Source organism: Drosophila busckii, chromosome 4 (genome assembly GCF_011750605.1).
Source record: "Drosophila busckii strain San Diego stock center, stock number 13000-0081.31 chromosome 4, ASM1175060v1, whole genome shotgun sequence".
Lineage (NCBI taxonomy): Eukaryota > Metazoa > Arthropoda > Insecta > Diptera > Drosophilidae > Drosophila > Drosophila busckii.
This window is the reverse complement of record NC_046609.1, coordinates 579066-606576: the sequence shown is the minus strand read 5'-3', so window position 1 is coordinate 606576 and position 27511 is coordinate 579066. Positions and strand designations below refer to the sequence as shown.

At 36.5% G+C, this 27511-nt stretch overlaps 1 protein-coding gene across 4 annotated transcripts in view; it reads left to right on the top strand.

Annotated features, from left to right (window-relative positions):
* The window catches only part of LOC108607408 (maker374), a 36566-nt gene extending 15710 nt beyond the window's left edge, over positions 1–20856 (top strand). For 2 of the 4 annotated variants that reach the window (XM_033294630.1, XM_033294629.1), the window contains exons 5-6: positions 17141–18268; positions 18923–20856. In XM_033294630.1, coding sequence (XP_033150521.1) covers positions 17141–18268; positions 18923–19684 — 1890 coding nt within the window. In that variant the 3' untranslated portion in view covers positions 19685–20856. Of the gene's footprint in view, positions 1–12007; positions 12029–15540; positions 15637–17140; positions 18269–18922 lie in introns of those variants that run through there. The other 2 variants (XM_017998097.2, XM_033294631.1) reach the window with 2 other exon arrangements.
* Positions 20857–27511: the final 6655 nt, after the last annotated feature.

The following is a 27511-nucleotide window of genomic DNA, read 5'->3' as shown; positions in this document are numbered from 1 at the left end:
GCACATCGAAGCCAAGAGAACGAAACTAAAACTAAAAGCCAAATAGCCTCCACTGGCTTATTCAACGCTCGGTCTCTCTCAGCTTGAATATAAGGTTCCTACTGTCATGCTGTCGGAAACTCTTTGAAAAATGCTTGCTGACTCGGATAAATCCATATCTCAGAATCCATAACAGCCTTAGACGAGAATGGCAGTCTCACAGGTCGCCATATGCACGTCAAGGGCTGAAAGACGCCACCCGCAAGCTTACCAAAGCGTTAAAACAACAAAAAGCAAATAGTCAACATCGCTAATTCAGCAACTATCAATCCTCTCTAGAAAAACTCATGTGGAGCTCATCCAACGCTATGCACACCACAGAAACTGTGATGCATATAAGAACCCCTAGCGCTGGGCCCGCAAGTGATGGACAGAGCCAAACATTTGCAGGAACACCTTGAAAATGTGTTTCAGTCAAACTGCCACAAATCATTCACAATACCAACATTAAAACGCTCGCTTCACAAGAGCCAATGGAATTTCCCCCAAACGAAACACAACATCAAAAATCAGTTGAACCCGAAAAAATCACCAGGCCGGACCAATAACGCCAAATGATTATTTGAGCTCCATATTGTGCAATTTGCACCCTCGCGCACTCGTTCAATGCCATCCCAGTTGGTACTTCCCAGAGGATGGAAAAAGCAATTAATAATATGATACCAAGCCAGCAAAGATCACACAAATCCATCGTCATACATACCTATACGCCTACTATCATGCCTGTCAAAACTCTTTGAAAAATGATTGCTGACTCGGATAAATCCATATCTAAAAATCCATAACAAAATCCCATCACATCAATTTGGGTTTCTTGAAAAACAGGGCACTATCGAGCAGGTTAATCGCATAACATCTGAAATAAGAGCGCATTCGAAAACGAGAAATATTTGCACTGACAAATTCTTAGATGATCCAGTATTTCGATAGAGTCTGGCTAGAAGGACTAACGCCTAAGATCAGAACAACGCTTCCTATTACTACAATTATTAGAGTCGTATCTATATGACATGAAATTTGCAGTGAGATGCAATTCTGCTATGTCTGACGACTATGTGATCAGATCACTATTTGTCCTTTATACAGCAGATATTCCAACAAGTAGGCCAACAAGTAGACGACTAACAACATCCACCTTTGCTGACGACACAGCTATTCTCAGCCGTTCGAGGTGCCCAATGCAAGCAGCAGCGCAACTGGCTCTTCATATGGTCGAAGTTGAGAAATGGCTCTCTGACTGGCGAATAAAAGTAAACGAACAAAAAAGCAAACATGTTACGTTTACCCTAAACAGGCAAAATTGTCCACCGCTCACACTAAACAATTCCGCACTCCCGCAAGTAAACGAAGTGACGTATTTTGGAGAACACCTCGACAGAAGACTCACATGGCGTAGGCACATCGAAGCCAAGAGAACGCAACTAAAACTAAAAGCCAATAGCCTCTACTAGGCTTAGAGACGCTCTATCCTCTCTCAGCCTTGAAAATAAGGTCCTGCTTTACAATTCCGTACTTAAACCCATCTGGACCTATGGCTCCCAAACTATGGGGGAACGCTAGCAATAGCAACATTGATATTGTCCAGTCAAAAAATCTAGAACCTATCACGGTGGCGGCCGTGTACGTACGAAACGAAACATACAGAAAGATCTAAATATTCAACCAGTAGAGAGATGTAATATCTGGAACACAGGTAAAATAATACGCAAGCTTTCTTCGCTTTCCTATCCCCTTTCGCGCGAGGGCTAACAAGCTGTGCAGCCGCTTCCATTGCGTCGTTAAGGACTAACAACCAGCGAATAGGAATCTTAGGAACGTTGCAATTCTAAAAACAGTTAAGAAACTGTTAGTATGTTTAGTGTATAAGAATTTGCTATACTTATTGTTAGTCTCAATTTAAGAGAAGATTCAAAAAATACAGAAAGTTAAAAAAAAAAAAAAATTTCATATAGTCAGCGGGCTGACGTGCTGACGTCGCCAAACACAAACGTCGCTGCCTACGCAGACGCCAGCGTCGTAGCTGGCGCTACAGCGAAAACGAGCTGTGACGCGTTAGCTGTTTTGTGTATGTGTTTGTGAGTGGCATGCGTGTGTTTGCAGCGCATTGCCCTTTAGTCAAAGTGTATTTAAAAGCTGGTGGCGCCCAACTTTAACCTGTCCACTTGTTTATATACATTTTTTTATTAATGTGTAATTTTTTAATATTCATTCTCTTAAAATAAACTTACAATTATTACATAAAATTATGTCCAAATACAATTAAAATTGTAACATAAAAATTTAACATGATTTAAGTATATGTAAGTACTTAAAATCGAATGTATTTTTAAGATAAAATGTGCATGAGACCTTAATGCAGACCCAACATAAGAGAGTAATTAAAAAGTCTCCTGAACAATGAGTTACTCAACAAGATACTAGTCTCTAAAAAATAAGATAAAAACTTCTTCTGAACAGATTCTCAATACTAATTTGGTGGTCGAGTATTGTGGAGATCGAAAAACTTCCTTTCTTACAGTTTAGTTAGTTAGTTGATAATGGTACGCCAGTGAGTATAAAAAGACATACACAACTTTGCATGTCGGGACGTTAAGTTTTTATAATGTAAATTTACATCAATAATCAAGAAACTAAACACTACATGGAGTTAGAAAGTTTGTCAGTTGGCGAAGTTCGATTTGATTTATTTATCGCGACTTGAAATTTATTAGACCACATAATAAAAATAATAATAAGAAATAAAAAATATCACCCGATATATCATATTAACATAAAAAATCACTCAATATATTATATTTTTAATTTGTAAAGTTAAATCTAAGTTTTGTGATTTCATGCATTTATACTATACCGTTTGGTGTGTGGAATGTTAGTATGTAGATATGTACTCTCAATGGTTTCTTTTTTCTTTGGGTTTTAGCATATATTTCATTCTACTTTGTTCTATTCATTACATTCATAGTGCATTTCCCTGGCTTTGCTGCGCCCACAAAAGTTGTATTATTCAGCTTTACTTTATTTTCCGCTTTTCTCTATTGTATATTTTGCATACATTTGTATGTAAATATGTACATGTGCTTGTATTTGGCAGAGTATGGGTGCAAGGGCTCTGCATGCTTTCTATTCCAGTTCATTCTTCTTTACTCTCTTTGACTTATTCTTTTCAATATATGTATGTGTATTCCTTTTTTTTTTTTGTACCACGTCTTTGTGCTAAGTCTAGCATTCAAGCTCTGAACAATAAGCTTTCTTTCCAGCCTTACGTTACACTCAATTGCCTTTCTGGTTCCGACCCCGGCTCTTTTTGCTGTTACCGAACGTTCCTCTCGGTGCTATTCCGAAGGAGGCAGTTGACCAAAACGGACTACGTGGTGGTATTTTTTTTTTCTTTGGATCTAGTGCCTCTCAAAATTGTTTTAATGAATAAACTAAGACTTTCATCTGATTACTGAAAATATTATTTATTGCTTATTTTACATACATAAATTACAAAAACTCATAATCAAATCACTATATTACTAGATTGTTTTTTCTTATAAGCCTCTGAAAAACAATAGCCTTTGAACCATTTAGTGATTGTGAAACAGCTATTTGTTATATCCAAGCAGTTGGCCCTAAGCCCAAGCTCAGCTGTGAGTATAAGGCAGATCGAAAGCGATGAGTGCGCAACTTTTACCTAATCGGCTTGAAATCACGCTAATGTGATGTTTATCTGCCAGGTTCGCTCATCAGAACGGAAGATGAGACCGATGACAAAGTGTTGTTCTCTAACAAAATATGCATTTTTACTAAGGGTAGGGGTTGGCATTGGCCCGGTTAGCTTCGAAAGTAAGGGGTGACTTATAGATACATTTTTGTACGGGGTACAGGCTTGGCCGTTGCAGTTGATAGCATCAGATATATGTATATACATATGTAGTTATGTATTATGAAAATGGTTAGTTCAAAGAATCTCATTAAAAACACATTAACCCATACATGTATATGTATGTATATGTATGCTTATACGTGACGATTGTGCATGGTTGCAATTAATAAACCGTTTTAATTCTAACCGATACTTTCGGCAAATATCGGCTTCCAATATTATCTTTCGATATTATATCATATACTACATCTATTCGTGGAACAAGACATTTATGGAAATTTTGAACTTATACTACATATGTATATTTGTAAAATAAATCGCAAACGAATTTCCACCCTGTGGCTCCAAGGCGCCTATTATTACATACAAAGTATATATGTCCATAATGTACGTTTATACGATATATTTACATATGCACTCCACATAAATATATATATATATATATATATATATTTATATATATATACATATGTGCGTACTCTCAAGTATATTCTATATTCAGGGCATTGCTGCTTATCCATGTGCAATTTCCGAAATCACATCGACACCGGAAATGCATTAAAAATTTTCCTGCAAGTATTCTAATATTAATAAAGTTGTGCTAACCTTGCTGCACCAGGCCGCCCTCCTTATATGACAACGTTGACGTTGGCATTAAAACGATCGGTCTTGTGATTGGGGTCGGAATCGGTAAGGGAAATGAGGAAATAGTAATCGCATCAAACGTGGGGATAGCGTGTTGTAAAAATGGAAATTCTATTTTTGAAAGCGAAATTTATGAATGAAAATACAAATGAAAATGAATTGAAAGCGAACAGAAATACGAAGTAACAAGATTGCATTGCTTAAGTCGCAAATCATTTACTTTAAGGCATCTACAAAATTATATATTTAAGTATAATTTTTAATATACTATCGAATTATGAAATTATGGAATGTATTTTCTAGAAGGAAGAAGGAGATACAGTCACCATATTGGGTATGTAGATATTCCAATCGAAAGAACATAAGCCCCAAAAATTTGAGTATGTACATATGTATATTATATGTATTCGGCCGTGTGCAGTTTTGTAAAATGTGTCTGTTGGAGCGAATAACAGTGTTCTATTTATATGAGAGTTTAATGGTGTTTTCTAATTAAAGAGTATATCAGTATTGGCATCGTTCGAATTTGGTCTTACAACCGTGATAACTGTTACAAGTGAAATTAACACATAGATGACGGTTGTCGAACTTATAGTAACAGTATAGGACTTTGAGAGCATATTTAAAAACTTATAATAAATTGTTAGTCAAGAAAGGGACGTACGGAAATACAATAGTTTAAAATGTGAACTACTTACGATTTATATGCCACTTTTCTTTATATATAATATATTTACTTATCAGAAATAGAAAAACATTCTGAGTTTCTATCCAATTAAGCATAGAAAGTATTTAGATATCAGGCAGAAAGCTACATGGAATACCCCACAAAAAGTATATGTATACTCTTGATCAGGCTAACAAGCTGAGTCGATATAGTGTGAGTGTATCAGAAATATAATAATAATATAATGATGAGGGCCATTGAGATAGATGATGGCCACGAGTATCCCTTAACACATTAGCATTAACATTTTCCTTTTGCAATGGATAAGCACACTTAGAAGTAGACTAAGTCATCGACCCGTTTATAGGAAACTAGGATCGCGTTCATACACCAAAGGTGCAGCAACATTGACAGTCACTTTATATTTTTGAAAAGACGGCGTCTTAATGAGGTGAGAATTGTTTTCATATTGCCCCAAGTCAGTGGCAAAGATTGCGCGACACAGTCTCACAATTTTCCTTTTGTGAATATTTAAGTATTGGTTCAGCATTAGGGTAGCTCGGGCCGTATGGTGAAGTCTTCTAAAATTAGAATGTGCACTTTACAACTGAGCCAAAACAATCGCAGCAACAGCAGCTACGAAGAGACTAAATGTTGGGAAACTCTTTGAATGTTCTAATGGAACATTATTTAGAAAAGATGAAATTGTTTTTATATTTATATATTTTGCGTTTAGATCTCAGAACATTGCCATAAAGAAGTATGTGGCGCATCTAACAGCTTAAAATTCCATCTCTTCAAATCCTAAGAGCTAGATTTCGCGAAAGAGAACAAAAGAAAGAAAGTAAGCTTCTAATCTATCTTCTATGCTTCAGAATTCAGTTTGGGGGCTGTCAGTTGAAACTTACTTCGTATGCACACACCATTTGAGGGTGTCGATGAGCGGACTGCGAGAAGAGTGATATGGAGTGGAGAGTTAAGTGTCGAGCTGATGAAGTGGTAGCACCTTCCCTCAACCGAAACTCAGAAGCGACCTACAAAATTGCAATTACGAGCGAATGGTATTTAAAGCCGTTCATAATAACTTGATTTCTGAAATACTGTGTATATTCAGCGTAATATCTGAATTGAGGTTTACTTAGCAGGATAATAAACTGGCACACACTCTTTATGTCAGACGCAATGTTCAAAGTTTTGATGACTGCCTCATTTCCATGCTTTATGGATTAAGGCGTATGTCAGACGCATGCAAGTGACAATTGGTGGGTTAATTAGCTATCGACGAAACCATTGAATGTTATACCGACCCAAAGCCACTTCCTGTAATAGCGGTACCAGATATTGATCTGCTTGCCAATTGGGCAAACCAAATCCAACATGTCTAGTATAAGGCTTTACCTTAATTGCTAGTAATTTTCAAGGACTCACTCTCTAACCATCTCTGTCTCTTCACTAAGTTGTTACTGCAGGCAAAAGATATGCGAGCGGGAGCATGGGTAGAGACGGAAGTATAAGCACAAGCCTTTGCGTAGCTAATGACTCCTAAAATGGCAAATAAATCTGTGGCAAATTGAGTCACAATCTCATATGAGGTTTCCACTTCCAGACGCGCTCACGCATCATCTCAGTACATATGTATGTACATATGAGAATGTGTGCTACCGCAAATAGGCTTTCTCACTCGTGACCGCTCAGCACCTGACATGGTAGCCACCACTTACACAAACGTACTGTTGATGGATGCGTTAATTTTAATTTAAAGTTGCCTAAAATTTAGTTACTACACAATTTTCGCACAAAATTGACCCGAAATCTGAGTAATTGGACAAAATATTTAATATTTACCAAATATATGCAAGCAGCAGTCCCGTTCTAAATGCATCATGTATTCCTTACCAGAAGACTGCTTGTTTTGTTTATCGGTTTTAGTGTTTTTTCTTTGTGTGGGTGAGGGGAGTGAAGGTGCGTTTTGATCTATTTTTATGTGTTCATCTTTGTTCTAGAAAGCTTGATGTTTTGTGAAAAATTTTAGAGTTTTTATAAATTATTTCGTAAGGAAATCATAAATGTTATATTTAGACGTGAACAATATTTATAGTGACATTATTCTGACAGCCACGCACATGGAAATCGAAAATCTACACCACGCCTTTGTTGTTCAATTTAAAATATTTTCATATGTGGAACATATTAGAATGATTGCAAGCGCGCTGGATAAAAGGGCTCCAAGGGTGCAACCTGTGATTTGGGTTTTCCAAATAGCCAAAGACAATAAAATTTAATTGTGACTATTGTATTTTTAGCAAAGTTCGTATATTTGCTGGCAAACATTTTTTCATTTTCTGCGCCCCTGGCTCAAACTGCTGTCAGACACACCACTGTCCCATGAACGAATTATTAGACATTTATTGTTACTGATGTGCGTGTTGTAAAGGATGAAGATTGATTATCTCGATTGATGATCGTTATTATCCGTATCATTGCCGATGCAGCCACTAGCATAATGGCGCATATTGAAATATGTTTGAGTGTATGTATTTATGTACATATATATTTTTGCTGAAAGCTCTAGACTTTGATCCAAGGGCGCATTTGATGTGGACGGAGATGAAATCCGTGTTTTGTCAGCGTCATTTGTGACCCCATTGTCTGGGTGAAGGAAAACAAAGCCGTGAATCACAAGCACAAACATTGGCGCTACTGTGGCAACACAAAATACGACAATGAGCTTCTAATTTGAATTCTATTTGTCCTTTGTTATACCCAGATTAAATCATCGTCTTTTGGACTGAATGCTTTTCCCATCATTAGAGCTACTATTGTTTCCAATGTGTTTTGTTGTTGTGTTTCTGTGTATAAAAACAGATATACTAAGATGTGCTCGTGTTTTTTGACATAAACATCAATAAAACAAAAACTCTTTTTTGAGATATCGCTAGAGTCTTCTTTTAAAAAAGTTTTAGACGGCTGATAATTGTCTTGGCTTTCAGCTCACAAATTGTTTACAAAAACTTGACAAATTTGCCCAAACGCTTTCAATTCAAATTTTAATTTCCTCAATATGTGCTTGAATTTCCTGTATACATATGTATATATTCGGGAATACGTCCTACCCCTAGTCTTTGCCGGTAGTGGCATACGCAATAGCTTCAGAAATCGACGGGCGTTTCGCGTCAGCACCAGCATCAGCTTTAGTAGCAATGTATAAAATAACTTGTAATTGAATTGACGCCGACGATGATGTGCACGCAGGATGCATGATGCAGCTTGGCATTATGGTACTCAGGGTTAGTCGCAACAGACCGAGAAACGAAAGAAAAACAATTACCTTGAACTCAACAGGCGGTCCAAGCCCACAATAGCAGGCTGGGCTCGCCACTTAGGTTCGCATATGTCGCGACCTTTGCTGGGACTTTTGCACTTGACATTGCCGGCACGGGTGGGCTACAGTCAATGACTTTTTCAGATTTTACCATTATAATTAGAATAAAGTCGAGCTCATTCATACTAAACAAAGTTTACATACGTTACATCTTTTTAGCCTTGCACAACTTAAATGTTCTATTCTTGGTGTTATAAAGTGTAAACAAATTACCTCATTTATAACAAAAAAAATCTAATATTTTAACTAAAATTCTCTGCGCGCATAAGAGCGACAAATCAACATCAATAAGCCTGGCGCAATGAGCACTAAATAACAAGAACAACCACTGAGAAGCAAACATAAAAGCATCAGCAACAAAACCGGCAAATTAAAGCAACGAAAACAAGAGCGAAAAGAACAAAAAGCGAGCAGTTTATTATTATAATTGAGTTGAACTCATTTGAATTTTACGCCACTTTGAGCTTGAATGAAACTCAAATCTGAATAATCAGTTTTACATTGCATTTCATTAATTTATTTGAATAATAAGTTGCTTAACATATAAGTAACGCAAGTGACAATAAAACGCCACATACATATCTAACAGCCACGCAGTAAAGTTAGACGCAGCTAACTTTTTTATACACTTTTACTAGGCACCGCACCAAGCACTCAGCTACTAGCGCTACCTTGTCATATGCTTCCTATATAGAGAACTTAACCTGAAATATTACTAAATTTATTTATTTAACGGACTGAATCGGCATCGATTATGAGTGAGTTAACCTTTAATTGTTCCACAATTGAAGCAAATCCGAATTGTGGAAATGGAGGAAATTAAAAGTTCCAAGAGGTCGACCTGCTTTGAGAATATGTAAATATATATCAAATTTACTGATGCTTCCTGTTATAGTTTATGAGATCTTATTTCTTATAAAAAAATCATGGTCCATTTTGCCTTGGAAATTAAGAATCTTTATTTTTTATCGGGTTTGAGATACCATATACATTTATCAATAGAAAAAGATATACATTTCGTTTTATTATTATTATAACAGTAAATTTAGTAAAAAAAAAAAAAAGTACGCTAATATAAAAATTTTGAATTTACTGGAAGCATATATTTCAATTTCATTTTGTTTTAGCTTAACATACAGTTTTTGTTTAGTTATCCTATTCGTTATAGTCGTTCAATAAATATTATTTTATTTAGAACAAAGAAAATTACTGCTACTGGAGAATATTTATCATATCTTAGCTGTATCCGTCATTCGTATTTATTTAAAAAAAATCTCATCTGCTTATGCAATCTGCCGTTGAATGACAACGTAATTGAATTTTTTCACATTACAAATATAAAAAATGTCAACATGGGATATACGAATATTTTGGAAGTACCCCACCTTTGTCCATTGGGAATACTTCTAGGTATACAACAATAGCAAAAACAACGAGATCTAAGAAATTAAAGAATAATTTTGATGCGAAAGCTTATAAGCAATAATTTACATATTACTTTACGCTGTTCCTCAATCATTACCCCAGTTATAAGACACACTTCCTTGTGCCTGAAATAAACACAGTTCCCACCACTTTCACTGCCCACCCGGTGCGACCACTTGTATAAGTCAATGAAACGATGACGCAGCGTGTCGTCAGTATAATTTGCAGCCACAGTTGAAAGCCACAAGGCACCTTTCAGCGAATTTGCTTCCACCTCCGGGGATTGTTCCAATATTAACGGTTCTTGTTACAACTCTAGGCAGTGAAAGTGACAATGACTGTGACAGTGATGTTCACAGTACCAAACGAGAATAGCTCAAATGCGAATCGACAACAAAAAGATGTTGCTCCACCTTTTGCTATGTACCGAACGAGACGGCAGCGGGGCAGATGATGATTGAAGAGAAAATACTAGAATATTCTTATCGGATTTTGCTTAGATAGCAAACACAACGCCGCAGACCAAGCTGTGGTTTCCTTGCGGGCGTGCCAATGAATTTTAATAGCAATTGATGCACAAAATTTGGCGGTAACCAATTTCACTATATTGACAACTGGATTGTTATCAATTTCACCCCCAAAACACAACGTATCCAATCCAACTTTGCAAACGTTCATATATGGTACATACATACATATATCCAGAACCTTCATTTATATTCTATATCATGTAAGATTGTTCAACAAGACCATTAAGATTAAAAGATTTAAAATGTATTAATACTCGAATACCTTAGGTCTTGTAAGTGTACACTTTGTATATTTAAGTGAGTGCATGCGAAAAAGTCAGAAAAACGTATTTTGGCGATTGTTTTTTGCCTCAAAATCTTAGTTTGATATATTTAAAAATTGCTAATTCTATTTAATCATGTGGACGGGAATTCATGTTATAAATTAAAATTCAAAAATTTACACATTGTATGCATTGAAGATAAAAATAATTGTGCATGGGCGTGCCCATACCTTGACAAGTTCTACTCTGTTACAAAACATAGAATTTTCTCAATTTTGTAATGGAAATGTATAAAAACAAAGAAATAAAAACGAACATAATAAGGAACACACAAACTTCATCAAATGCTTATGTATGTATGTATATTACAACCCCAGAGAGCGTTGATCCATGCATGATTCACGGCTTCACGTCAAAGGACGAATATTTCTTCTCTAGCCTTTACTTTTCCACTTTGAGTATGTGTGTTTGCGTGCTTTAAAAAGGGTTAAGAATGCGTTACATTTATATATATATATATATCTACAGTGTAAGCTGATAAAAGTGAACTGAATGAAGTTGCTTGTTAACAGATTCATTCATAACAAATGTTTACTGTACTAATGGTGTTTAAAAACCGCATCTCTGCGACTATATTTGTAAACGTATGTGTCTTGATAACACAATCTTTCTCATGTACGCACACATGCATATGAGAGTACGAGCAGCATAATAAACATCGTATATTTGTATGTACATACAATGTCATCATCTTACATTGTACAAATGCGCTGGGATATACCGTCAGACCTTACATATGAAAGCATTGGGGAACAATTCGCGACTCGGCTATGGCAACACCAGTTGTCAATGAATAAAAAATGAGCGAGTCATCAACATCGGCATTTGTAGAATTAGTGCGGCTCTCTTTATTATATGACTGAACCACACTCCAAGTCAGAACAATACCACAAAGCCAATGCCACAACAAAGACGCACAAGCTGTTACCCACACACCCTTACCTACACCCTCAACTTTATCAACTTCCCGTATTATTTTCCAGCGCATAAATGTGTCTGGTTCTGTCTTTACCTCTACCTTCAATTGCAACCCAACCTATGGCTCTGATTCCGATTCTGAATGTCCACTTCAAATCTTGTTATTGTGTTGCATTTCGTGGCGTTAATGAGGTGCCATGGCGCTGCCCGGCTTGTTGCTCTATTATGATTGTAAGTACTTGTACACACAAATCTCATTGCGACGGAGTGTGCAGCATGGAGGACCTTGAAAATCTCCCCTGTTTGTACCAACCACTTGATAGGTAACTGATAACAATACAAGAAGCGAAAGACCTAATAATATTAAATTGTTGTGGCTATGTAAAAACAACTCTAAGTATACTTTCAATAGAAAATGTTACGACTTTAATGTTTCTTCGGACGACTGGGGTTAAAATTTATAGTAACGACCTGGGGAAGGGGAGAAAAAACTAGTATATACAAATGAAGTATGATTTTTATAATGAAAACAAATAAACAATTTATTTTGACCGATATATGGGATTGGCAACGAGTGGGTCTTGTGATGAGGGCGTTTTTAGGGCGCCTGCAAGGTAAATTAAGATGAATAAATAAGCAAAGCAACACACGCCCACAAATATGACAAAGGGTCGGGAGTAATAGTAATAAAAAAAAATTACAATAACATCAGAAACAACAACGACAATAAAAACAGCAGCGAATCGAAAGGCAAACAAAGTAAAATAACGGAATAAAACAATCAGGAAATTGTCCTTTGATCTTTTTCGTCACGATGTCCGCCTCTTCATCTTCCCTTATGCCTACTTACCCAAGCGCACATCACAACAAGCACAAATACAAATACGCAAAACACAAACACAAGCATGCCTGTGTAATTTTCTGCTTAGTTGTTGCTCTTGCTGCCCCTTTTGATGGTATAACCGAAATTAACAAGTTAAACAAATAAAACAAAATAAATCACATCAAACTCATCTCACAACATCATTTGCGATTGCGATTCACCTCGACAAAGTTAAACATCCAGTTTATCAGTATTTTAAATACAAAAGTAGCAAAAAGGAATCACTTCCATTCCCAAACTCCCTCACCCATAAATATACCTTGTATAAAAATGAAAAGGAATAAAGTATCCGAAAGTATAATAATAATAAGTTTAATAATAAGTTTAATTACTTGACGGACAATCCAAATGACTGAATCTATCTATAATATTACATAGTCACGACATTATTTATTTTAATAATCTTGACTTAATATTCACACCTAATAAGTTTATCGACGATTTTCTTTTATGTTTACTATTTAAAAACTTAGATACTTCTCGCATATTTATACATATGTATGTATTATATGTGATTGTTGTACATACACAAATTTTCTTTTTTACGTTCTAAGGATCGAACTCAGTCCCATGACACATTTTGGAGAACTTCGTGATACACTTTTCCATTTTTTATAATGGAAACAAGTAGACAAATTAAAGATGGGCGCCACCAACATTTAGATACACTTTGACTAGGGCATCACAGCAAACACATGCATGCACTCATGAACACATACACACAAGACAGCGGACGCGTCACAGCTCGTTTTCGCTGTAGCGTCAGCAGCGACGCCGCCGATGCGTCGGCAACGACGTTTGTATGGCGCGTCAGCACGTGTACCCCGCTGTCTATATTGAAAGTTGAAATGTAATTAATTTCAATGTTATTTATCCGCTCGTTCTGAAATTGTACTGCCTTATATCGTTTTCTTTCTTAGGAGCACCTATGTACATACCAAATTTGGTTGCTCTATCTCTTATAGTTGCTGAGAAACACGCACTCAAACAGACGGACAGATGGACGGATGGACAGACGGACATGGCTATATCGACTCAGCTCGTCGAGCTGAATCAAGAATATATAACTTTGTGGGGTTCTTGCCACGCCTCCTTCTTCCTGTTACATACATTTGCACAACTTTTTGATACCCTTTTTCCATTTTTTACAAAAATGTCAATGTGTATAAAAACGAATTTTCCGTGATTATATAGAAACTGGTGTTTTTAAGAATTATAGTGCTCTCTTTCAAATGGCTTAGCATTTTAAAAACCAAACCAAACAATTAACTATAATTTTATATTATATTATAGATTATGCACGCAAAGTAATTAAATGTCACAGGAGTCAGTAAGGCTAGTGGATATGATAGTCATGTTGTGTATTGTCTTCCTTTTATTATTTTTTCTCTTATTTATGCTTTAATTTTATATTATTTAATATAATGTTAAGAACGAAAATGTTAGTTTGTACAATATAGATACATTTATATAAATAGCAAAGCAATGCAGACAAATACAAACACAATCTAAAATTTACAAATTAAAGTCTTATTCAATAGTCAATAATGGCGAATAGAGTTATCTAGTCATAAGTAAATGAAAATGTTCAGCATTTATTCATTTGGTATTTGTAATATATTTATACGAAATTTGTCCCGTGTTTTATTAGATATTATGGTTATTTATATATTTATTGCTAAATTTTTATCAAAGTTGGCTATTATAATAATACATATGCATGTAGATAACATACACAATACAATTTACAGCGATACTTTAGTGTTAAGGTTTATACAGATCTTTAAAGCAGTCGAACGTAACAATTTAGTTCTAAGTGCACTGATGCACATTCTCCGCTCCTATTCGGTGTTATTCATTTGACAAGAAAAGACGTTATCTTAAATTTTATGTTACATAATAACAGCACATTAGTATTACACGTAGATCGACATTTTTCTGTACAATGAAATAAGAATAATCATGATTTTGATTATTTATGCAGTGAGTGTACATAGACTTATGTATGTATGTGTGTGATCAGATAGTATATAGTTTTACTTTTTTATGTACATAATTATGTTTATATGTATTATCATGTATCAACTGGAACTCAATACGGAACACAATAGACGTGGTATTCGTACACGTTGAAAGATGTGTGGAAACATAGCCGTAGACAATTGGCTGAGACAAAAAAGTCCTTAACCACCGCTGACGCTCGGTTCTGGGAGGAGCTACAAAGTTCAGTAAAACTTTGTAATAATATATGTACATATATACACATATTCATGCATATATACATATTTATATGTACATATATATGTACAATGGTTTTACATTCATACATACATACATACTTACGAATATATAAAGACAAGTATAGTGCTTGTTTCACACAATGCCTTTTATTCGTTGTCCCATTACCGTATTCTATTGATTTTTGAGCTTTTTGTGCTTCTCAGCCGCAAACCATATGAACGCTTATATACTAGCATTCGTAAGTATATACATACATATGTATGTAAGTACTCACATACACACCTACATGCATATGTACACATAAGCTTATATATGTATGTATATATGTATGCACAGAGCTCCACCAACAATATTGTTGGATAAAAAGAGAGCCAAATAAAGTAAGAGAAAGGGAGAGAACGAGAGAGGACACATAACAATTGATTTTGACGCCCACCAACCAATGTGCGATTTACAGAGAAGATTTTGCGCAAAAACAATTTCTTGATTCGCTCTCACTCTCTCTCGTTCTCTCTCTTTTTCTTTCTCTCTCTCTCTTTCTTTCCCTCTTGCTCTAGCGCAATATCTGTCTGTCTGTCTGCGCACCTGAAACTTACTGTGAGGCTGTGTACGAGCAACACATGAAAATGTCTATTTTCCTTCATTTAGTGTTATGCGAGATGGCACCATGTTAACAGTAAATACGAGCGTACTGGCTCGCAACGATAACGATACGGTAAAATAGATTAAAAGGCAACCGTTTGCCCCACCTGAAAAAAATTTGCATTTGTGTTAAGAGAGTCAGTAAAGACTTGATATAGTTCGTTGTATTGGAACAAACAAAGCGAAACGAGCTGAATCGAAACGAAAAACAGATTAGCCAATCACATTCTAATAGATTCTTAGTGATTCAAAAAGTCCAAGAAGTTACACAGATACTGTAGTTGTCAACACAATGGACGGTTTGGATTGCTATGTACATACAGATATACATGCGTCTGCATTATTATAAATAAATACGGATTTTTACAAGCAAAACTATATGTATTAATACACTGCACACAACATACATATGTATGTGTGTGTGTATGTATGTATATACAATATATATATGTATATATATATATATATATGTATATATATATATATATATATATATACATGTGTATGCTTATGATTGCTGAGTTTAGGGAAATGCGGCTTCCCATATTTTATTTCTTAAGGACTGAAATAGTGTTAGTGAATCAAAACTACTGGATCGGCAGCATCAAAACCTGACTCGTGCCCAATAATAATTTTTTCTACAAATTCTGAAATTTTAAAAATGACAGTGACAGACTAATGTCAACATAAAACAAACTGCATTAAAACTTGTGTGAGATCAAAATCAAGCAATACATGTGAATCAATAAAGTTAATATATAAATCGATAAAACAAAAATGTACAAGTGCCTAAAAGTGGCAGCTCTCACGTTAAATAAAATAAAATCTGAATGTTAACGGTTATATTTAAGTATTTTTGTTTTGTTGATTGAGAGATGTTAATTTGAGATCCCCTTGTCCACAATATATTGGTTTGATCGTTCATATTAGTTTTGGTTTTCGTATCGGAGTAAAAGTCAAATTCGGCTTCCAATTGCCAATTTATTTATTAACCTTTTTTAGCGTATACTAAAATTGTTTATTATCAAATTTTTAGCGACTAGATGAATAAGACTTATCAAAAATTTATAATTGTTTTTTTTATATTAAATTTTGTTGCATAATATACTAAATATTTTGTTTATTAAAGTAACAATTACTTCAACTATTTTCAAACATGAAGTTTTTAGCGATGAAATAATTGATCATCATATATTATAAGTTAAAAAAAATTATTTGAAAAAAATGAGCAAATATAAAATGTGGTTAAATGTTGTAGAACTTATCCTTTATAGCTTTTAGTTCATTAGTATTGAAATATGTATGTATCTATAGCTAATCAACAATGATGTTTTATTATAGAATTGTTTAATTTAATAATGAAATATTAAAACAACAATTCTTCAAAAAAATGTTAAAATAATTAAATAATTTTTTGGTTGAGTTAAAGTACCTTTTGATTAAAAGCAACATAAACAATAAATATTGCAGGATATAACATTTTATCCATCTAGGTATGCACTGTGACATTTTTTTTAGAACGAGTGCTTGTGAAAATGCCGTTTATTTTATAGTTACTGTTGTGTTTTTCTTTTCAGGCACAATTTGGCAGTATGACTGACATTGAATCAAATATCCAACAGCAACAACAGCAGCAGCAACAGATACAGACCGCTCAACTTATTCATCAGGACAGCTACTTGCAGGAGTTACATCAGCAATTTAGTGCCCAATTCAAAACAGGACGATTTTCGACATTTAGTCAACAACAGCAGCATCAGCATCAACAACAGACGGCTGCGGCAGCAGCAGCTGCAGCGGCGGCAGTTGCGGTGCCCAGTAATCTAGTTCAATTTCTGCCATTTCTACGTCCTCCGGTGCCGACAGCGCATATAATGTCAGGACATGTAACTCACCAGCCCAATTTTACTCACGGTCACAATCTCCATGGGCACGCACAAGCACCTACACATGCCCAGTCTCTCGCACATGGACACAATCATAACCTGTCTATGCGACCTATGTGGCCAAATGCAGCGGTGGCAGCAGCTCACATTCAAGCCGCGCTGGCGGCTGCAGCGGTTGCCGCCTCTAACAACAACAGTCACAATAATAACAAAAATTGCGCTAATGAAAATAATAATAATATCAATAGCAGCAGCAATAATAACAAGAACGATAATAAATTATTTTCGCCTAATAATGTTAAGCCAATTGAAGATTCAGAAGCACTGGATAGTGGTAGTGGCATCGAGTGTGGAGGTTCGTTGTCAAGACCTGGTACGCCTGGCTCACACGATAGCAATGTTGTTCCCATGTTAACGTACAGTCAACATACACCACCCGATTCACCTCAGGGTGGAGCTAGAACCGGAGTTAGACTAGGGTTAAGCCAAAACACACACATTGAGGAGCGACTTACATTAATCTCAAACAATTATCCTTCATCACCGGCTGATAACTACCGTACAACTTTCAAGTCTGACATTCAAAGCACTGAAGCAGATGTACCATTAAATCTTTCCAAGCACAAGGGTGCGTCGCCCTGCTCATCATCTCCGAATAGCTGCAACCTCAAGGTCGATCTGCCAGAGCGCCTGACACCAATTGTGCCTAGTCCACCTCTAAATTGGCAACATATTGGGCAATCAGCTGCAGTAATTTCGCACCAGCATGGATCTTCACCAATGTTTAGCGAAGTTGAGGCTAATTTTCTACAATCTCGCGTAAGCTGTCATACAATTAGATATAAATGAGCTTATGGGGAGATCCATAAAGACGATTAAATAACCTTGCAGAGTTAAACAATTAGAGATAACCTGTAAAATTGTTAAGCACTTTGACCTTTAAAAAAAAAACGACATGTGCAAAAGTGTTTGACAAGGTGAAGGAGGCATTCTTGAGCAGCTGAGTCGATTGGGCTATGTCCGTCTGTCTGTGTATGCGCAATAAGATCTCAGACTTTAAAAGATATGTTTATACAAATATACCCGCGAGATAGCGTGTTTATTTTAAAACCTTGAAAATAAATTACCACTAATTCCTAATGGATTTATATTAAATGCAGTAGACATAAGTTTTGGCACTTTCTGCTGAAAACTTCAGCTCGATTTGAAAACAACTTCAAAAATATTAGTTTGAATTTTATATAGAGATTCAATGCATTCGAAAATGGGCAGTTAAAACGAGCTGATACTTGTAAGCTTTTATGTGCACATAAGTGGATAGGATTTGTTATTATATAATATTCGTTACATATTTTCATTTTAAATGTTGTATTCTAAAATATATACAAATTTTGGTACTTTACAGTTTATTTATGAAATAATTGATTACATATCATCTTAATCCATACCATGACTTGTCTTGTGTAATTGCAGGGACGAATATGGAATACGACCAGTGGCGGTGCAGGGATTGGTGCTAAGCTCAGCAATAGCAATCGTGCGGAGCGAACGAGTCGCGATTCCATAAACAGTTGTGGTACTAGTTCAGAGCGCTCCACTGCTATTGACACCGATTGCCAAGGTCCCGCACAACTAGCTCCAGCGTCATTGCCACAAAGGCATGGGCATGGACATAGTAAGCCTCACATAAAAAGGCCAATGAACGCATTTATGGTGTGGGCCAAGGATGAACGTCGGAAAATTTTAAAAGCGTGCCCGGATATGCACAATTCAAATATATCAAAAATTTTGGGAGCTCGGTGGAAGGCGATGTCAAACGCGGATAAACAGCCATACTATGAGGAGCAGTCGCGTCTATCAAAGCTACATATGGAACAACATCCGGACTACCGTTATCGTCCACGCCCAAAACGCACATGTATTGTTGATGGGAAGAAAATGCGTATTTCAGAGTACAAAATCTTGATGCGAAATCGACGAGCTGAAATGCGTCAACTGTGGTGTCGTGGCGGGAATCCGGGCTCGGCTAGCACTTCAGTTGATTTCTCGCCTGGTCATGGACAAGAGGGTCTGGCACAAGCGCAAGACGAACAAGATTTTTCAGGGCCAAGCTCAAGCTCCGGTGCTGGGGTGGGAATCGGAAGTGGGTACTACTACCCGGCTGAAAGCTTATCACCATCGGGCTTCTCATCTGAAGAAATGGATATATCAGCTATGCGTGATATTGACGACTAAATCGATCACCGATCACGTTTCAAACCGCTTGGAATAATCCAGTTCAGCAGATATTGAAAGTGCCATAGGAATCATCTGCACCGTCATTCCGTATATGTACATACATATTTATAAAAGCACAGAAGCACGCGGCCTCACTCAAATAACGCATGCATTTATACACACATACATATATATTTGGAGATATCACAGAAGAGCATACAAAATTTACAGATACATATTCACCGTCAGATATTTTAATGATTACATATTTCAATAAGAAACAATATTATCTTTGCTTGTATATATAATATTTTAAGGTACTGTTAAATCCATGTATAGTCATTAAGTTTGAGTTCAAGTGCCATTATACACAAACATACACACCACACACACACACACACACACACACACACACACGTAAACATATGTACATCTCATAATTTGAAAGTGTTTCGTAGTCGCAGAGAATATAGTTCCAGGGTGAATTCAAGCTCAAACGTTTGTGCCATTCATTTATACGCATAAATGCCAATAGTGAATTACACATTACCGAAGGATAGTTAGAATTGTTTAGTTGGTATATAGATTTGGTATAATGACATACTTTAAATAATAAATTATGTGCATGTGTGTTAATACAAATACTCAAATACATGCATACATACTAATATACAATGTAATGTCGTTTCACAAGCGATGATATTTCACTTAATAAATTTATATATTTAATCAACTATACAAACATTTTGTACATACATATGTATGTATGTATGTGCCGTATGTACTTTATGCCATACTACTGTAGTACTGCTGTAGACATCAAATCGTAAAACATACTTTTTACTAAATCATCGATTTGTACCCTTCCATACCCTAAATAGTCCAAACGGACAACAGTTCCAAAACCAACAACAACAAGAGACATGACAGACAAGCAGTTTTAAAAACAAGATGCATGGTTTCGAATACTTTTATCAGAATCAAAATTTAGAATACAGCTGAAGGTTTTTTTTAAGTTAAGGGATTGCCAAACTTTCTGAATAAAAGTTACATAAATTTCGTTCTTAAATGTTAATATAAAAACTGAAAAGTATTTTGATTTCTGAGGACACACATTAAATTTGTGTTCAATAGTAAAAGAAGAATATACATATAACTGACTCCTGTATAATAGTTACATACAAATGTATTTTTCGTCTAGCAAAATTTTTTATATTTCTACTCTTTTTACAATTAATACGCTACAATAATAATTTTCAAACTGTAAGCATCGACACTACAGTACTCAAGCTTTCAATACAGTAAAATATGTTTGGACTTTTATTCAAATATGTTGCTATATTCCAGATCCCAGCTCGAAATGTAGTTTTGTTTTTTTTTTTTCCTTACTGTTAGACATATTTTTTAATTATATTATTTAATTATTATTCACATTTACAAAACGCAATAAAAAGTAACAAATTTTACATTTTTCAATGTTTTTAGTGATTTTTTAACGTATTTTAATTTCTTCTACTTTTACTTATACATACTATGCATACAAGAATTTAACACATTATTTTTAAAAAAAAAGGGTTGTGAATATTATTCAGAATTTTGAAAGCACCTAAATACTCCTTCTGCTTCTACCCATTCCACCACCTACAGCAATGCAGCAACACTTACATATATAAATAGTTAAACATATGAATATTTATGTATTTACATATAAATATAAAATATAGATACAAATGTATGTAGTATGCACATTCATGTGTGCTCTAAAAACATTGATGAATACTATGGTGTAGATGTATTAATACTTGATGTACGTATGTATATTAATATACACTTTCTCTTTGATATACACATAGATTTGTGGATACTTATTAAGATTAGTTTTTAGCATAAAGTGCAATAAAGTTTTACTTATTAACAATTCGACGTGTATTTTTAAAGGTGATACTTAAAATCCAACAGGAAGAGTCAATATTTTTAAGCAAGCTCCATTTTCAAGAATATTTAGTGCATTTAACAGATTGTTCCTTGTTGAGGCTTAAAAGCTCCCTTTATCGTTTTCATAAAAGAAACCATTATGGTTTGAGGAATCCCATAGGCATAAAGATCTGCTGACTCCAAATCTTGTGGGAAGTGCCTTGAAAGACTGAGCATTTCTCTCGTTGCCTGAGATAGTTGTGTCTGAATGAAATCAGCCGTGTTTTATTCAAGACTATAGGAATAATAAAATGCATAAACGCAGCTCTATTTTGCTAAAAGACAAAAAGAAAGATAAATAAACTGCGCGCAAATCACCGAGGTAAATACAAAAAATAAACATATGTATGTACACGCTATTAAAACTGATATCAGAGTGAATTATGCATTACGAATCGAGAAAATAGCTTTAGATGATCCGGCTCAAAATTATTTAAAACAGGTATGTATGTAAATACATGCATATATATATTATAGATAGTAGCAGAGGTGTACTTGCACAACGAAATTTTGCTACTTATTTATTTTTCGGAGTCTTGATGATGTGTGCCAGGTAGAACTTGCGCAAAAACACTGGATCAAAAGTTACTTTGAACAAATGGATGGATAATTTCTGTCTTACATATGTGTGCCTGTGCGCTAATGCACTTTTTTCAGTTTCTGCTTAATCAAAGTTGCCGACGCCGTTCATCGCTATGGTCGCCTTCTTTATACATAGTTGAGAATGTAATATTAATAAAAGTTTAAGTGTCACTTTTGCTAAAAAAAAAAATATTTTTTCTCGTGCTCACATAACACAACATAAAAGCTATTATCGTCTGGCAGCAGTCTGCTGTTCCGATTGTTTATAACAGGCTTTGAGTGCAACTCGATTCGCCCAAAAATGTTGCGTGCCATTCGAATATTTTTTATAGGTGCAGGTACATACGTGATGGTCGTATGAGTCTTAAATAATGCCAACGTTACCGTTCCCCGATAATCACCTAGATGTAAATTATAAAACAAACAATAACAATATTGTAATACATGAACTCAAAGTTTCTATACATGTACATATGTATGTATCTAATAATTATAAGTTTGACAGACATGAACCGCTCACAAAAGTTTATTATTATAAAAATGAATCAAAAATATGTTAAATATGCAAGAAAACCAATAAAATCATTAGGGTTTCAAATGTATTTTTTAAATTAAATTAGTTAATAAGTTAAAACAAATATATTTTTGTGGCAAGTTTGGCAACATTTTTTATTTGTACGCGATGTGATATTAATCTGTGTCTTTACTTTGCGAGCACTTGTGCCCAGAATTTAACAGTATCATTTCACAGTATAATTAAGAAGAAATTAACAATCGGCACAAATAACAAGTTTTATATTTTTATGCCTTGAAATATTTTAAGCTTACAACATATTTCGTTTAAGTCACGAAAATAATTGTTGATGGACTATAGGCTATAAGCCAGATACTAGATCTAGCCTGAAATAAGCTAATCTGACAACACAGAATGAATATACCATCGATAATGAGAGATAGATTTCCATGGCAGGCTATCGATAGTTGTCGACTGTAGGACTTTGGCAATGATTAATGAAAACAAATATGCTGGAGAGACAACATACTGCGACGCATTGTTGGAATCCAACAATAATGCGGCCTTGTTTCCCATAATTTCAATATTTTTTAAATATAAAATTGTTAATATTCACATATTTGTATATACTTTCAAGAAATTTAAGCAATCGTAAAAGCTATAGATGACAGTTCGATAGTGGAAAATACAAGGATTTAGCGATGTCTATTCTAATTCTTCAGGTTTTTTTTTTTGCTGTCAACTTATATTCATCTTGGCTGGCAAAAACCCCCCAACTGGGCAATGGGTATCGTAGTGCCCTGGAGCAAAGGGCAACTTAGCAACTAACTCGGACTGGGATGTCAGTCCAAATGTCCTTGGAAGTAGTGGCTGCTACAACCGGCAGGCACGGGGGAGCAATCTCCTCTGCGTGTCGCCAGCGGCCACCCCTCTACCATAGTTGGAGCAGGCTATAGTAGTTGTACAGCTACTGCCAAACTACAACGTAGTGGGGCTGGCTGGTATCATGGAGTGAAGATACGCAAGGATGACCACACCCTGAAGTGGGTCACCAAAGCGGTATCGAGGATGGCAGCCCCATGGGAAGGTGCCAAGCTGGAGGTCATGGAATGAGATTCCATCCGTGCCGAAGGCGAAAATACTGTTCCCGAGGGTGATGCCGATTGAGCAGACGCTAAAACTCTTGAAATGGCAGAACCCAGACGTTCCAACCGTTGACTGGAAGGTCCCGCATGTACCCAAGCCGACGAGTGAGGGACAGCAGATGATCATCCAGATCAACAAGGATGCAGAAGATATTCTGTATCCAAGGTTTGGGAAGATGGCGTGGAGTGTTGGTCGTGTGTACCTTCGCCTAAAGAAGCGCCACCCGAAGGATGACAACAAAAACACACTAGAAAAAGAGGAGGTTGAGCGAGACCTCGGTCTAACGATCGAGACGATCGACAATCTTGATATGCACGACAAAGCATCATCCAGTGCAGAGTCAGAGCAAGACGATGAAGACGATGAGGATGCTGACCAAACTGTAGTTGCGGTCACATCCGAGCTGGTTTTACCTTTAGTAGATGAAGGTAGTCGAGCAACCTACATAAAAGCAAGCTGGCATCGACGGAGCTCCTCCTCACCCTGAAGGAAGAGTCCGCAGGTGTGGCCTTAGTCCAGGAGCCCTGGATCGCGTCGGACAACAAGGTCTCCGGACTAAGCTTTACTAATTTCAACACCTTCTACCCGACAACGGTAACCAGAACTAGAAAGTCATCCTTATTAGGAAGGATATCTACGCTTACCTTATGTACATCCAATTACAGTACTGACGATCTAACAGTCGTGGCGTTAGAAGGCGACAAGGACGAGCATCTAATGCTTGCCTCGGGCTTCCTGGCGCATGACGAACCAGCACCAACTGAAGAGCTGCGGCGGCTGGTGCGAGAAACAAGAAAGAACAGATGCTCATCGTGAGCATGGATTCGAATGCACACAATGGCATATGGGGAAGGGGAAGTAGCGACACCAACGTGAGGGGTGAGTCACTATTAGAGTTCTTACTAGAGACTAATGTAGGTATAGAAAACGTAGGAGAGGATACTACGTATGTGGGCCCAACCTCCTCCAATGTACTAGACTTAACTATAAGCTCAGGTAAGAAAGTAAAGGTCACGGAATGGTGGGTACTCCAAAGACCCTCATTCAGATCATAAATACATACAGTTCGAAATTAGATATAATGGCAACAAGCAATATACAGAAACCCTCGGAATATTGATTGGGAGAAATACAGAATAAAAATTAAAAGAAGTCTAGCAGAGTGCCCAAATATTGGCTCAGTAAGCTGCCTAGAGAGAACGGTTGAGACTCTAGGGAGCAAAATACTACAAGTCCACATGCAGACCATCTAGGCAAAAGCGAATTGGAAGACCACCATGGTGGACACTGTAACTAAAGAACGACCGCAAAGAAGTCCAGGAACTCTTCAACACCACTTCACCAAACAGGCAGACGAGGAGAGAGTATGGAACGAATACAAATCAAGAGAACGACAGTTTAAAAAGGAAGTAAAGAAAGCTAAAAGAAACTGCTGGAGAACCTTCTGTGCAAACATAGAGAAGGTCTCAGAGACAGCAAGACTCAGAAAGCTTCTATCGAAGCAACCGGCGATCCAATGCCAACTGAAAACAAGTGACGGTAGATGGACGGAGAGCAGTTAGGGGGCGTTAAATGCCTTACTTGCAGCTCACTTTCCGGGCTGTACAGAAGCACAAGAGGAGAGTAATGCACTCGACGCAATTGTGGGAGAAACAGTTCCTGAAGAACTAACTGATCCCAGCAATATCCGATGGGCAATCGATTCTTTTTCGAGTTATAAGTCCCCAGGTATGGAATAATCCCAGTCATGCGGAAAACGGTAAAAGAGGACGTAACGCCATGGCTAAAAGCCATATTTGAAGCATGTCTGCGGTTTGGTTATGTACCTGTCAGCTGGAGGACAGCTCAAGTTATATTCCTGCCAAAAGCAGGTAAATGTAACCACGGGCCACCGAAGGACTTCAGGCCAATTAGTCTCACCTCTTTCATGCTGAAAACACTTGAGAAACTCATTGAGATTCACATTAAGAATTCGGAGAGGTTCAAACTTAACCCAAACCAACACGCGTACACCAAAGGAAAATCAGTGGAAACGGCGCTGCACTCGGTGGTCAGCGGTCATGGAAGGAGCACTAAAAGAGGTGCTAAGGTGGGCCAAAAGAGCTGACATTGACATCAATGCAGACAAATCTGAACTGGTTCTTTTCAATAAGAAGTATAAAGTTCCTAGATGGAAGTCTAATGTGAAGGACAGGGTGAAAAGTCAACTGTGGCACTCTACACATCACAAAGGACTTACGCACTGAATCTACATCTCTGTAGTGAGGCCGATTCTGCTAAATGGTATACTAGTCTGGTGGGAAGCCACCCAAAAGTCAACATACCTTAAAACAATGGAGAAAGTGCAGCGGCAAGCGTTAGTCTGCATAACGGGGGCGCTGAGAGCAACTCCAACGAAAGCGCTAGAATCAATCCTGGGTGTCCTCCCTCTCGACATCCAAGCCCGCCTAACACCAAAAAAGGCAGCGCAACGCCTAAGCGCGACGGGCAGCATAAGAAAGACTAACAGATTATATAATTCCCCGGGACAACTTCAAAAATATCCCTACTATGCTGGGACCGACTGGTGCTATGGTCTCAACCAAGATGGTATCAGGTGTTGGAGCAGGAGTATACTGTGCGAGGCCGGAATTAAGGCTCTCAGCTACGGTCAACACGAGGTATAATAAACTTCTTTGTAGACAGTCAAGCTGCTATCAAATCACTCATCTCAGCTCACATCTCATCCCAAAATGTCATGGCTTGCAAGGATGCGATGGACAAACTGAATACATCAAAGAAAGTGTGTATCTACTGGACACCAAGCCACCAAGGTATAGAAGGCAATGAGACGGTAGATGCTCTTGCCAAAACCGGAACGAGACGACGAAACATTGAGGAGCAAATCCGAATTCCGTTAAGATCTCTATATAGCGATATGGAGAGTAAAGCAACAACCGAGGCAGAGAACCACTTGAAGGTTGCCTACCGGATTTACCTAACCTAACCTATATTCATCTCTTTATAATTTCCAAACCATCGATTTTTTCAAAGGTATTATTGACGCCAAAAATTTGATCTCGATCATCCAATCCATATAATTTCGGCAATATTCAAATTTGGAAGTATGTGAGTTTTATACAATGTATGAAGTGCATCCGTCAAGCGTCGACGCTGACCAGTGCTTTTTTTCTTATGCTGCTTTTTTTTCTTATGCTTATAAGTCTTTTTCTCCTGATTCTTGATATATTATATTATAAGAAAATAATACTAAATAAATTCAATAATAATAAACTTGTATTATTTACTTTTCTTCTTTTTTCCTTTCTTTTGTTTGCGTTCCGTCATTTTTAATTGAAAAAAAGTTGGCAGCACTGATGCTGCATGACGCTCAAGTGAATACATACTTAGTGGTCACAGAATTTTAAATCATCCTCAAATTATTTGTGATCTTATGTTAGGACATTTGTAGCACTTGTGCTGAATATTTATCAATTTTCAGCAAAAACAAGTATTACTGTTTTAATATGGATTTTTTTTAATCATATTTCAATTCATGATTATCTCTAAGGAATATTAGTGCACTTTGCCATTCGTTTTTGTGTTAAAGATACATTTAAAATTGTCTATAATCTGCTGTAGTCCGCCCA